Source organism: Pristiophorus japonicus, chromosome 32 (assembly GCF_044704955.1).
Source record: "Pristiophorus japonicus isolate sPriJap1 chromosome 32, sPriJap1.hap1, whole genome shotgun sequence".
In the NCBI taxonomy this organism is placed as follows: domain Eukaryota; kingdom Metazoa; phylum Chordata; class Chondrichthyes; family Pristiophoridae; genus Pristiophorus; species Pristiophorus japonicus.
The window spans coordinates 6,092,546-6,106,732 of NC_092008.1; the positions used below are offsets into that span (position 1 = coordinate 6,092,546).

At 45.9% G+C, this 14,187-nt stretch overlaps 1 protein-coding gene across 1 annotated transcript; it reads left to right on the forward strand.

The window, feature by feature from the left end:
• The first annotated feature begins 241 nt into the window (after nt 1-241).
• LOC139240532 (probable G-protein coupled receptor 139) lies at nt 242-13,133 on the forward strand. The gene is made up of 5 exons (XM_070869077.1): nt 242-305; nt 2,297-2,493; nt 6,264-6,443; nt 9,929-9,974; nt 12,238-13,133. Exons 1-5 carry the CDS (start codon nt 242-244, stop codon nt 13,131-13,133), a joined length of 1,383 nt encoding a protein of 460 aa, XP_070725178.1.
• The last annotated feature ends 1,054 nt before the right edge of the window (nt 13,134-14,187 follow it).

The following is a 14,187-nucleotide window of genomic DNA, read 5'->3' on the forward strand; positions in this document are numbered from 1 at the left end:
GAAAATCGAACGAGGGGATTGCAGTCACATCCAGCTGGATAGCGGTGGAGACGCGTTGGAGAAGGATGAAGTGTTCAACACGGCAACTCCTGCAGCTAAGTTGAGAAGCACGGCGCGGGAGAGTTTACCTTTTGTCACAGTCACATGGGACATTATGTGTCACTGTTGCAAGAGTCTTTTCGGGACGATGGCTTGGGCGCAAACCTGATTGGCCGGATTTAACCTTTGAGTTCCACGAAAGATGGGCCGGGATTTGGGAGCCGACAACACTTTCAAGGGCTTTGGAGAGAAAAAGGAGGTTGGAGGTGTGGCGGTAGTTTGCACGATGGAGCAAATGCACAAAAAGGATGGAACTTATATATTTTAACAAAGGGCATTCTTTGGAATAATAGCGCCACTTGCGGGTAATGACAACTAGCGAGGTTTGGTATTCATTTAATTTCACGATAAATCAACCAACGATTCATTTCACTGTTGGATATTTTATTCGCAGTGTGTAGAACAACCGTGGCAGGTGGCAGGGAATCGAAGCTGAGAATACCATCAATGAAATTATTATCCATTAGTGCAAGGGGCTGCTGTGTTCTTGGTCAAGCAACTGACCTTAAATATTCACACACTGTGATTGTATCTGTTTCAGCTCTGTTATCTGTGCGGTACAGTTACCCGCTGCTCCTGGGTCTCAGGGTCTGGTTCCCGCTTTGGGCTTTTACTGACCTAAATGTGTGAGGTCCCGGGTTCCTGCCCCATTCCCTGTGCTTCCACCCCACCGGCTCTGTATCTAACCCATGTTGGACCTGCCCCTGGAGTGTTTGATATGACAGTGTAGCAGGAGATTTACTCCATATCTAACCCCCTGTACTTGCCCTGGGAGTGTGTGATGGGACAGTATAGAGCGACGTTTACTCTCGACCTAACCCCTTGCTGTACGTGCCCTGGGAGTGTTTGATGAGAACAGTGTAGAGGGAGCATTACTCTGTCTCTAACCCCCTGCACCTGCCCTGGGAGTTTGTGATGGGACAGTGTGGAGTGAGCTGTACTCTTCATCCAACGCCCTGTACCTGCCCTGAGAGTGTTTGATGGGGCAGTGTGGAGGGAGATTTACTCTGTATCTATCCCGTGCTGCACCTGCCCTGGGAGTGTTTGATGGGACAGTGCAAATGGAGCTTTACTCTGTATCTAACCACGTGCTGTCCCTGCCCTGGGGGTGTTTGATGGGCAGTGTAGAGGGAGCTTTACTCTGTATCCAACCCCCTGTACCTCTCCTGGGAGTGTGTGATGGGTCAATGTAGAGGGAGATTTTCTCTGTATCTAACCCGGTGCTGTTCCTGCCCTGGTTTTGTTTGATGGGACAGTTTATTGGAAGCATTTCTCCTTATCTAGCCCCCTGTAAATGTCCTGAGAGTATTTGAAGGGACAGTGTAGGGAGAGCTTTATTCTGTATCGAACCCTGTGCTGCACCTGTCCTGGGAATGTTTGATGGGTGCGTGCTCGTATGGTGGATTGAGTGTGGGACCCGCCGAAGGCACTCTGTGCCGGCCACTTCTGTCAACAATACCGCTAGCCAGCTGGAAGTGGAGACCACCCTCCAATAATTCTCGGTGGAGACACCGAGAGAGCAGGGGCCCCAGCCCAGCGGAGACACTGAGAGAGCAGGGGCATCTGGCCGGCCGAGTGGTCTCCGCTACGACCAGCCAAAGGGACTCGAGGACGTGGGGCCGGCTGAAGGGACTCCAAGGCCGGCGTTCAATCCACCGAAGAGACTCCGAGGCCGGTGCTGAAGCGGCTGAAGGGACCGAGGCTTCACATCGTCTCATACTCCCAACCAACTTTTAATTAATTTTTTTTAACTTTTTTTAACTTTTAGCCAACTTTGAAACTAATTAAACAATTTGGGAGAACTTTACATTTTAGACTCTCAATCGAAATACTTTAAAACATTTATTATTAACTTACATCTTTGACTTTTAACACCTTTTAGAAAATTTTGAAATTGGTTAAACTTTTATAATCTATTATTGATTTACATCTTAGATTTTTAACAACTCTTAGAAAATTCTTAAAACGTTTTAAAAACTCTTAGAGAAACTTTTGAAATAAATTGGGAACATTTATCAACTTTTAATCCTTTAAAATAACTTTGGATGTCACTTTCCTAAAGCCTGCCCGCCCCCTCCCCCCCGCCCCCCAACCTAGCCTCGGACCATCTACCATCAATGGCACTACCCAACGCTGAACTTGCTGCCAACACTTCGCCGTAGGCAATTAGGCTTATCGAGCTGTGCCTGTTCTCCAGTTGTCTTGGACCCGCTTGCCACTGGACCAAGACAAGCCCGTGTGGTTGCCCGTGTGCAGTGGCCACCTCACATTAAAAGAACTCACGCAGAGGCAATATCCACTCCGTCAGAAAGGCAGGAACGCCGCTCCATCATAGTTGCCCGGGAACTCAGATGTTTTGACATTGACATCGCCACCCTAAGTGAGACCCAGCAGGTAGGGGAAGGCCAGTTGAAGGAAAATGGTGGAGGTTACACCTTCTTCTGGAAAGGGAAACCAGAGGCAGAACGCCTCCTTCATGGAGTCAGCTTTGCCATCAAGAAGGATCTGGTCGACCGCCTCAAAGACTCCCCTTGTGGGACCAACCAAAGCCTCATGACTCTCAGTATCACCCTATCTCGAAACCAATGTGCCACAGTCATCAGTGCGTATGCCCCGATACTCGATGCAACAGATGAGGCTAAATAGAGTTTTGATTCTAACCTCGAGACATCCCTGTCCCATGTCCCCACGGGTGACAAATTGATCCTCCTGGGTGATTTTAATGCCAGGGTTGGCAAGGACACAGCCCTCTTGGGAGGTGTGGTTGGCACAGAGGGGGTAGGGAAAGCAAATTCCAGGGGTACCCTACTCTTGACAAAATGTCTAGAACATGAACTCCTCATTATCAACACCCTGTTCCACCAGAGGGACAAATACAAGGCATTGTGGCAACACCCTCTCTCCAAACACTGGCACCTGCTTGACTATGTCATCGTCTGAGCCAGGGATTGCAAGGATGTGCACATCACCCACGCGATGACAGGAGCTGATGACTGCTGAATGTAACACCGCCTAATCCGATCCATCATCAACATTAATATTGCCCCAAAGCAGAGGGGACAGCAGAAGCAGTTGCAGAAAAAAGTTAATGATAGGGCACTTAGAGACCCAGCTAAGAGAGCCCTATACAGCCAGCGCCTCACAGCCAATTTGGGATGCCTTGATGACCCTGAAATGTTGAATCCCAATAGCGCTTAGTCTGCCCTCCAAACCTCTATAACCAGTGCTTGTGAAGAGACACTTGGTCACTCAACCAGAAAACATCAGGACTGGTTTGATGAAAATGATCAGGAGATCGAAGAACTAATAGATCGCATGTGTTGTGTATGCATGCCCATTCACGGTGTGATATCTGTAATACTGTATGCAACATTGAATGTACCCTTATAATGCACGCACCTTACTGGTAAACTAGAGGGTGTTTTTTCTGGAGACCCAGGAATTGCCTGCACACGGCAGGTAATCCAGTATAGAAAGGAACACACAGCTTGTTGTCAGCACTCAGGCGTTGTGAATAAAGGACTGCAGGTCTGTACAGTTTAAAATCATACCCTGCCTCGTGGATTCATAACTAAAGGGGCCTATATACACGACAGCAAGTGCAAAGCATTTCTGAGCCTCAAGCAACAGCCCAACTCGGGAGATGCAAAACAACATTACAGACGGTTGAAGGCTCAGGTCCAACAAAAAACTCGGGACCTAAAGAACAGGTGGAGGATGGAGAAAGCACAGGAGATACAACAACTTGTCAAGAGCCATGATATGTGAGGGTTCTTTGCTGCAGTCAAGGCCACCTACAATCCAAACTACCAAGGCCCCACCCCACACCTGGCCAAGAACGGGGAAACACTCATGAAGGACATCGATGCTGTCAGGGCCCGATGGAAAGAGCACTTTGAAGATCTCCTCAATCAAGACTCTGCCTTTGACTCGAGTGTTCTCGATTCCATCCCGCAGCATGCGACCCGCCACCAACTCAGTGAAACACCAACGTTGCAAACCAGAGGCAGGATGCTACCATCATGGAGTCGGCTTTGCCATCAAGAATGAGCTCGTCCACCGCCTCTAAGACTCCCCCTGTGGGTCAATGAACGCCTCATGACTCTGCGTATCATCCTATCTCAGAAAGATTGGATCAACATATCAGGGAAGATTGGATCAACTGGGCTTGTATTCACTGGAGTTCAGAAAAATGAGATGGGATCTCATAGAAATATTTAAATTTCTGACGGGTTTAGACAGGTTAGATGCAGGAAGAATGTTCCCAATGTTGGGGAAGTCCAGAACCAGGGGTCACAGTCGAAGGATGAGGGGTAAGCCATTTAGGACCGAGATGAGGAGAAACTTCTTCACCCAGAGAGTGGTGAACCTGTCGAATTCTCTACCACAGAATGTTGTTGAGGCCAATTCACTAAATATATTCAAAAAGGAGTTAGATGTAGTCCTTACTACTAGGGGGATCAACGGGTATGGCGTGAAAGCAGGAATGGGGTACTGAAGTTGCATGTTCAGCCATGAACTCATTGAATGGTGGTGCAAGCTCGAAGTGCCGATTGGCCTACACCTGCACCTATTTTCTATGTTTCTATGTTTCTATGTTTCTCGAACCAATGTGCCACAATCATCAGTGCGTTTGCCCCGACACTCGATGCAACAGATGAGGCTAAAAAATATTTTTATTCTAACCACGAGGCATCCTTGTGGGGTTGGCAAAGCCATAAAACAGTTTAAGAATAACAAGACTTTGGGTGCGGATGAAATCCCTGCTGAGGCGCTAAAATATTGTTCGGAGGCACTGTTGGAGTGGATACATGACCTCATCTTTCTCATCTGGAGGGAAGAGAGCATGCCGGGAGATTTGAGAGATGCAGTGATTGTGACCATTTTTTAAAAAGTGGACAAGTGAGACGGCGGCAACTACAGGGGACTCTCCCTACTATCAGCCACTGGGAAAGTTGTCGCTCGAGTTCTCCTCAATCGTCTTCTCCCTGTGGCCGAGGAACTCCTCGCGGAATCATCATGCGGATTTCATCCCCTACGGGGCAAAACAAACATGATCTTTGTAGCGCGACAACTGCAGAAAAAATGCAGGGAAATACATGGCCTTTCTCGATCTTACAAAGACCTTTGACACTGTGAACCATGAGGGTCTATGGAGCGTCCTCCTCTGTTTCGGATGCCCGCAAATGTTTGTCAACATCCTTCGCCTGCTTCACGATGACATGCAGGTCATGATCCTTACCAATTAATCCATTACAGATCCAATCCATGTCCGTACCGGGGTCAAACAATGCTGCGTTATCGCTCCAACCCTCTTCTTAATCTTCCTCGCTACCATGCTCCCCTCACAGCAACAAGCTCCCAGCTGGAGTGGAACTAGACTACAGAACCAGTGGGAAGCTGTTTAACCTACGCCATCTCCAGGCCAGGTCTAAGATCATCCCAACCTCTGTCGTTGAGTTGCAGTATGTGGACGACGCCTGTATCTGTGCAAATTCAGAGGCTGAACTCCAGGATGTCGTCAATATATTCACTCAGGCATATGAAAGCATGGGCTTTACGCTTAACACCCGTAAGACAAAGGTCCTCCACCAGCCTGTCACCACCAAACAACACTGCCCCCCAATCATCAAGATCCACGGTGTGGCCCTGGACAACGTGGACCATTTCCCATGTCTCGGGAGCCCCTTATCAACAAAGGCAGACATTGATGCGGAGATACAGCATCGCCTCCATGCACCAGCGCAGCCTTCAGCTGTCTGAGGAAACGAGTGTTTGAAGACCAGGCCCTCAAATCTACCACCAAGCTTATGGTCTACAGGGCTGTAGTAATATCCGTCTTCCTGTATGGATCTGAGGCATAAACGATGTATAGAAGGCACTTCAAGTCGCTGGAGATATATCACCAATGATGTATCCGCAAGATCCTGCAGGTTCGCTGGGAGGACAGGCTCACCAACATCAGTGTCCTCGACCAGGCTAACATCCACAGTATTGAAGCACTGACCACACTCGATCAGCTTCGCTGGGCAGGCCACATAGTACGCATGCCAGATACGAGACTCGCTAAGCAAATACTTTATGCGGAGCTCCTTCATGGTAAACGAGCCAAAGGAGGACAGCGGAAACGTCATAAGAACACCCTCAAATCCTCCCTGCCAAAGAGCGACATCACCACTGACACCTGGGAGAGCCTGGCCACAGCCCGCCCGAGGTGGAGAAATTCCATCCAGGAGGACGTTGAGCTCTTGGAGTCTCAATGCAAGGAGCATGATGAGGCCAAGGCACAGGCGGCGGAAGGAGCGCGCGGCAAACAGCACCACCGACCCCTTCACTCGACGAATGTCAGTGCCACCTGTAACAGGATCTGTGGCTCTCATATCGGACTGTTCAGCCATCAAAGAACTCACTGTCAGACTGGAAGCAAGTCCTCCTCATTTCCGAGGGTCTGCCTATGATGATGATAAAATGATGAATGTCGGCTAGCATGTCCGCTGCCACTACTGAAAGCCTGTTGGCCATGTTTGCCACACATGGTCTACCCGATGTCGTGGTGAGCGACAATGGGCCATGTTTTACCAGTGTTTGATTTCAAAAATTCATGACCCATAATCGGATCAAACATGTCACATCAGCCCCATTCAAATCAGCGTCCAATGGTCAGGCAGAGAGAGCAGTGCACACCATCAAGAAAGGCTTGAAGAGGGTAACTGAAGGCTCACTGCAGACTCGCCTATCCCGAGTCCTGCTGAGCTACCGCACGAGAGCCCACTCACTCACTGGGATCCCACCTGCTGAAGTGCTCATGAAAAGAGCACTTAAGACAAGACTCTCGTTAGTTCATCCTGATCTACATGAACAGGTAGAGAGCAGGCGGCTTCAACAAAGTGCATACTATGATAGTGCAAATGTGTCACGCGAGATTGAAATCAATGATCCTGTATTTGTATTAATTTATGGACAAGGTCTCAAGTGGCTTCCCGGCACTGTCATGGCCAAAGAGGGGAGCAGGTTGTTTTGGGTCAAACTTTCAAATGGACTCATTCACCGGAAACACTTGGACCAAATCAAACTCAGATTCACGGACTATCCTGAGCAACCCACCTTGGACCCTCCATTTTTTTGATCCTCCAACATACAAAGCAGTGGAAACCGGCACCAAGGTTGATCACGAAGCAGAACCCACCATCCACAGCAGCCTCGCCCAACACACCAGGCAGCCAAGCAAGGCCAGCTGCACAGCAGCCCAGCGAGGCCCCAACAAATTATTCAACAACACCAACTTTCACACTCAGACGATCAACCAGGGCAAGAATGGGTCCACATCGACACACATTATAAATAGTTACAATATTGGCTTTGGAGGGGGGGGCAATGTTGTTATAAACGTTTACTTGTATTTACTGTGTAAAGCCACCAGAGGCATCATCCGCCGGAGTCCCAAGGGATCCCATAATCCCTTGGGAGCACAGGTATTTAAGGCGATTCACAGGATGGAGAGGCAGCCTGGAGACCTGCAATAAAAGGCGAAAGTCACACTTTACTTTGAGCTCACAGTGTTCAGTCTGACACTTTCTCCGTACACAACAATCCCCTGTTATAATTCTTCAGTATTATATTTTGCTGGATTAAAGTTTAATATTAAATTTGCCAGGCCACAATTTTTTTACTTGAGTTTAATTTCACCTCTTTTTCAATGAGTGGAAGTCGGCATGTTGCACCTAGGTTTTATTTACATTGTCTTCAAAATCCACAGGGTTCATCATCAACTGTAGGAGCAGAAATTGAAAAATCTGACGCTAAGGCTTTATGACAGAGGCCTAAGACCAGTCGCTGCTGTTGCATGGACTTTTCAACATTTCTGGTTTTTGGGGTATATCCCAGTGTTTTCGGTTCTCTCTCAATGTAGAAGATCCACGGAGGTTAACAGACAGGTGGACATGCGTACGTGAGTAGGAGATATGAGGAATAGATCGCATCTTCTACCGAAAGAGCAGGAATAATATTATTCTCAGTCGTACTTTGTAAATTGCTGCATAAATATTGTAAGGTGTTAATTCTTGCTTATGCTAAACAAAGCCATATAATTCTAGCGAATATGGTGTCAATGTTGAACAATTGAACAGACAGACAACGACAACAATGAGCGCTCCTTGAAGTAAAGGTCGGCCTTCCCTTTTACTGGTCAAATCCTGACGTGATGGTGCACCTTATTTAAATGGGCAGTCCTATTGGTGATGAAAGGCCTTCACATTAACTGTTCAATAGCTGAGATGACGGTGGAACTTATTTAAATGGGCTGTCCTGTTGGTGATGAAGGGCCTTCTCGTTAACTGGTCAATAACTAAGGTGATGGTGGACCTTATTTAAACGGCAGTCAGAGTGGTGATCAACGGCATCCTCTTTAACTGGATGAGCCTTGAGTTGATGATGGGATATCTCCTTAAACGGGAGAGACTTGAGGTGATGATGGAGATTTTCTTTCACCGGGCAGTTCATGAGGTGATGGTGAGCCTTCTTTGCCAGGAAGGCTTTGATGTGATGGTGGCTCTGTTTTTAAATGTGCAGTTAACATGTGCACCAGGAAGTGAAGTTCGGATGTCAGAGTTTGTATTAAATGGATTCACTATAGCAGAAGGTTTGCCTCATTGACACGATAAGCTCGGATAGGACATGAGGGGAAATATTTGAAAATCTGGCGAAGTATCATAATTCAGAGCAAGAGCAGGAGATGTTTTCCTTGATGTGGATGGCGAAGGAGATGAGCCAAAAACAGGTGAATAGATAATTTCAGTATTTGTGACAAATAATTCCATCAGTTCCTCGGAGTTGATCTTGGGGGTGTGTGTCGCAGGGACAGGGCAGAGGTGTTTAGCAATATGGTTGTTAGTTTTGAAAGGAAGCCAGGGTCTATGTTTTCTTTCCAAGATAATATTGGCTATTGGATCTGCTTAGGTTGAAGGATGCATGATCTGACAGGCCTGTATTTGAAGAGCCAGCTTCCACATTAAATGAGTAAACCAGATGTGGGCCAGATACGATTAAATAATGCCTTGGACTTTTGGGAGCTACAATGGGTCTTATTCCTAGAAAATGACCAGTGTAGGAGAGGGTAAGAGTTTTACCGGGGACAAAGACATCAAAACTGTCAGTGAGTGAGTGGTGGAGCTGATCGACAGCTGCAGAACTACCTTGGAAAATGGAGAAGTTAGTCAGACTGCAGTGCCCAAAAGTCATAAGTGAATTGTGGAGAGATGTTTCACATGCGCAGACACAGCTAGAAGTGGTCTGGGAATGCAATAGGGGCTGTGGATGGTGATCGATTCACGAAGCTGTCGGAGATGGCCTTGTATGTGACCGCAAAAAGCGAGCCGACTGAGTTGGCAAGCTTGAAGAAATCAAGTTGACAATCAGTGCGCTCAGACTGTTGATTTAACATTTTTGTTCTTGCTCATTACTAAAGTACTTTTACAACAATGGGTCATTCTACCGTACATCCATAAGTGTATTTAGTGGTGCGAGGGATGTTGGTTTGAAAGGGGTTAACTGAATGTGTTTGTTCATTGACTGTAATTGATATATACCCCATAGATGAATTAAATGTGTTTGTTCGGTGACTGTCATTAATGTACCTCTCCATGGACCATAATTGTATCACTGGAGAGGTTATCTCTTCTATTAATACGGTAAACATCTCAATGAGTTGTACCACAGTACCACAGTCTCGCAGAGAGCATCAACTGCGGCACTCACAGGGATCAGCGGCTCTAACGAGAGAAGAATGCATTTAAGAATCAATGAGTTTACAATTCTCGGGTTCGTTTTTGAGATACAAAAGATATACTACCCCCTTCTGGCTGTGGTCGGAGTCCCTGGTAAGTCACTGTGTCCAGCTACTCATGTTGTAGATCATGTTTAACTGTGTGACTGCATTATCTCATTGAAGTCACAATATCCAGAAATTAATTGACACCAAATATACTCTCTGGATGTGGGGCTGACAATGCTCCGTGATTCCCGAATGTGACTTTGTCACATTCACCCGTTGACTGATCTGAGTGCAGTGAATAGCAAATATCACCTTTTGATCATTTCTCCATATGATAGGGTCTGATAGAGAACTGACTCGTGTGTTAATTTCCAACACAAGCAATCTCACTGGATGATTCTCTTAGAGTCTGTGTCTGCAGAGCGCATTCTATTCAATCGGACAGATGTGTTCATGAGTTTCCAGAATCGATCACCGTGCACTGGGAACAGTGAATTATACCAAGTGGGGAAACCAGTTGTGGCAGAAAGCTCAGAAACACACCGTGAATGTTCGGTAATGTCCATCTTGATCCAGATCCAGTCTGATAAGCCCCTTTGTACAATCTCTTTCCCAGCATAAGTCAGTGTTCTGGGAGGTTAGGATGGGATTACAAATTCATTCGTGATTGAATGTATCTCCAGTTATAGATCAAAGGATTGATTTCCGATCGTATCTGTGAAGAAGGAATCCCCAACCTGTGTCCATCAAGCACAGTTCAGGACAAACTCTCAATGAGACCTTTTCTGACTCTGCCCCATCTCTTGCTCTGCTTCCGTGCAACTGATTCTTGTTGATTGGCAGGGAGTACAATGAATGGTGAGATACTTTATTGATGCAAATTCACCACGTGAACTGGAGTTACATCAAATCTCAACCACAGATACAGAACTCTGGGTTAGCGCTGATGTAGTTGGGTTCGGATATTTAATTAATTCTCACACACCGATATAGAATTCCGGGTAAACAAATCATTTAATTGGATGCAGAGATTTTATCACACCACAAGGTGGTTAATTTAATCTATGTTATATTAAACACATTCACAAAAATGTTCACACAGCAGCAGACAGTTCGAACTTTGCGCCACATTTTAAATCGAGCACTTAGAATTAGCTGCCCGTTATACACCACAGCCCATTGCCTTCACATTAATGCGGAGTGTATAAGGCTGGACTGGTTCCACATTGCCCATTTTACACCAGCACAGATAGATATAAATTGACAGGGCATTTGGGGAGAGAAGGAAACGTCAGGTGCGGGCCTACCTCAAAACAGGACTGGTCATAGTATTAGAACATTTATAGTCGAGATTATGTGGAACCTTTTGGAGTATCGGTGAGTTGAAAGTCGTCTAAAATGTTATTTAATAATGTTTTATTTTCACTGGATGTAACATGTCAGATTTAAGTGCATGTCGAAGCATTGCTCTGTTTTATGAGATGCTTTCACACCAGATTAATATGTTCAATATTTTTCCCTTCCTAACCACAAACAATATCTTTTTGTGCCGTGATACCGCGTAGGAATGCCTTAAGCATTCGGCTCAGAGGGAATCACAGCCCAGTTTACACACAATATTCAAACTCGCTTTGCTCCCTTATATTTTGTTCAGGCTCTTCGGGTCTATCTCAAGGGTCGATGACTCCCTCTCCGCCGGTCACTGACTCACTCTCCCCCGGTCAGTGACTCACTCTCCCTGGTTACTGATTCACTCTTCCCTGGTCACTGACTCACTCTCCCTAGTCAGTGACTCACTCTCCCTGGTTACTGATTCACTCTCCCCCAGTCACTGAACCACCCTCCCTGGTCACTGATTCATTCTCCCCCAGTCACTGACTCACTCTCACCGGAAGCACTCCTGCGATTTCAGCCGGGGTGCTCCGAATCATCCGCTGTATTACGGCCCATAATGACCCATCCAGACATTTCAGGCACAGTCTAATTACACAAACTAACTCCTGATTGGCTGCAGACTGGGAACAGAATCCCAGAAGGTCGATAGTCGATGCAGCAGCAGGCAATGATTGAATAAACCTGGAGATGAGGGCGAATGCAACTTCTGTATTGATCCTCTGATTAGATGCACATTACTCTTGCAATATTAAATCCCATTCCCAGGTTCAGTTTAACATTCATTGCTGATTAGTGAGTTTCACAGTTTGCATTGTACATCCTGTCTCCAGCAGAAAGCCCTTTCTCAGGAACATTATTAAATTCCATCACTGGAAGCAGTAATACATGTAGAAATGTTATCCCAATCTCATCAACCTGCTGAATTCACTTTCGTCCTGTTGTGTTAATTTCCTGTTGATTATCGTTCCTCACAGCTAACTCAATGACAATTCTGATCCTGTCTCGGGGAAAGTGTGGTCTCTCCAAATGTGTCACTCGCTACTTGGTGGCCATGGCAGCGGCGGATCTACTGGTTGTTATTACTGACCTGATATTGAGGCAAATTCCAATTGTTCATCGTCTGTATTTTGTGCGAGGAATCCCCGTGTGTAATATCCACGCCGTCCTGCTTTATGTAGCCACAGACTGTTCTGTCTGGTTCACCGTCACTTTCACCTTTGATCGATTCGTGGCAATTTGTTGCCAGAAGCTGAAAACTAAATATTGCACTGAGAAAACCGCGGCTGTGGTTCTTGGAGCAGTGACTGTGCTGAGCTGTTTAAAGAACATTTTCTGGTACTTTATGTATTTACCTTGGTACACGTTTGCCAATACTCCCTGGTTCTGTTACGTGAGTGTTCTTGTTATGATTTCACGTTTGTGGGGAACACTCGAGCTTCTTCATTCTATTCTAACCCCTTGCATCCCATTTGTTCTGATTCTGCTCCTCAATGCTTCAACCATCAGACACATTTTAGTGGCCAGCAGAGTCCGCAGGAGACTCCAGAATCACAGCAGCGAGGGGATTGCCAGTGACATAGAGATGGAGCGACGAAGGAAATCCATCATTTTATTACTCATTATTTCAGGGAATTTCATTCTGTTATGGGCTGTGTTTATGTTATTTTCTATTTGGAAACGGTTGTCGTATTTTGTTCTTGATACTATACATCTACCTGCTTACATGAAAGAACTAGGATTTATGCTCCAGCTCCTGAGTTGCTGCACAAACACTTGTATTTATGCCGTGACCCAGAATAAGTTCAGAGAGCAGTTGAAGAATATGGTGAAATGTCCGTATCTGCGATTTGTAAAAATAATTAAATGGTGAGACTGAATGTAGAAGATGCAGCATCAGAAATCAACATGATGTACGGAAAGGAGCGAAGCAGGAGAAGGCCATGGTGAAAATCCACGGTTTCTCATGTAGAAAACAAAATAAACTCAATATAGATGACAGTGCGGCAGAAAGGAAACGTTACCTGATGTGGGGACGTCGAGGTTTAACACAATCACATATTACACTGACGTAGTTAGCACGGGTTGACAGAATAGTATGACGCTACAAGGACATAATTAACCTGAGAAAATACACAATACACACGATCCTTTCAGAGATTTCGATCTAGATAGCATGAATATTCAAGACAATCAGGTTCGGACATGTGCTAAAATAGTTCGGAGGATTACATTGCACATAAGCCGGTAATTCGGGCCATCCTACATTTGTCAGCTCTTTGAACGAGACATACAATTTGGCTCACTCAGCTGGTCTTGCCCCATAGTTTTGATAATTTTATCTATCAAATATTTATCCAATTCCTTCGTGACTGTTGGTACTGAAGCCGGATTATCCACCCTTTTAATCTCGGCATTCACGATAATAATTCGCGGTGTGCAAAAAACTCCTCATTTGCCCACGAGATTTTTTGTCAAGAATTTAAATCTATGTCCGCTTGTTACCAAGCCTCCAGCTCGTGGAAAACATGTTCCTATAACGACTATGCAGATACCGTTCATGATTAAATCTATCCAAACCCTCTCGGACCTGTGAAGTAACAGCTCCCCGAATTCCTCCAGCCCCTTTTAAATTGTACCATTTAGCTTATATTACTTCTCCTCATTTGTACCGACAATATGCTTCACTCTGCTTTAAATGTCCACTGCCATGTTTCTGTGGAAGTCACTCCTCATGACGTCTGGTATGTTCCTCTCGTTTTACTACATTCGCAACTTTGTGACATTTGCAAACTTTGATATTATGTCCTGAGTACTCAATTCCACGACATTATTAATTATCCTCAAAGAGCAGTGGTCCCAACAGCGCCATCTAGCTGATACCATCGGGGACTTAACCGCTGTCCAAATAACAAAAGTTCGCCATT

What these genes read in the sequence shown, in the direction of transcription:
- LOC139240532 (XM_070869077.1), top strand. Translation starts at nt 242, where the DNA reads ATGGGCCGGGATTTGGGAGCCGACAACACTTTCAAGGGCTTTGGAGAG. An exon ending in CCCTAAGTGAGACCCAGCAG is followed by an intron (nt 2,494 to 6,263) that starts GTAGGGGAAGGC and finishes TCCCTGCCAAAG; the next exon opens with AGCGACATCACCACTGACAC. An exon ending in GGCTGTGGTCGGAGTCCCTG is followed by an intron (nt 9,975 to 12,237) that starts GTAAGTCACTGT and finishes CGTTCCTCACAG; the next exon opens with CTAACTCAATGACAATTCTG.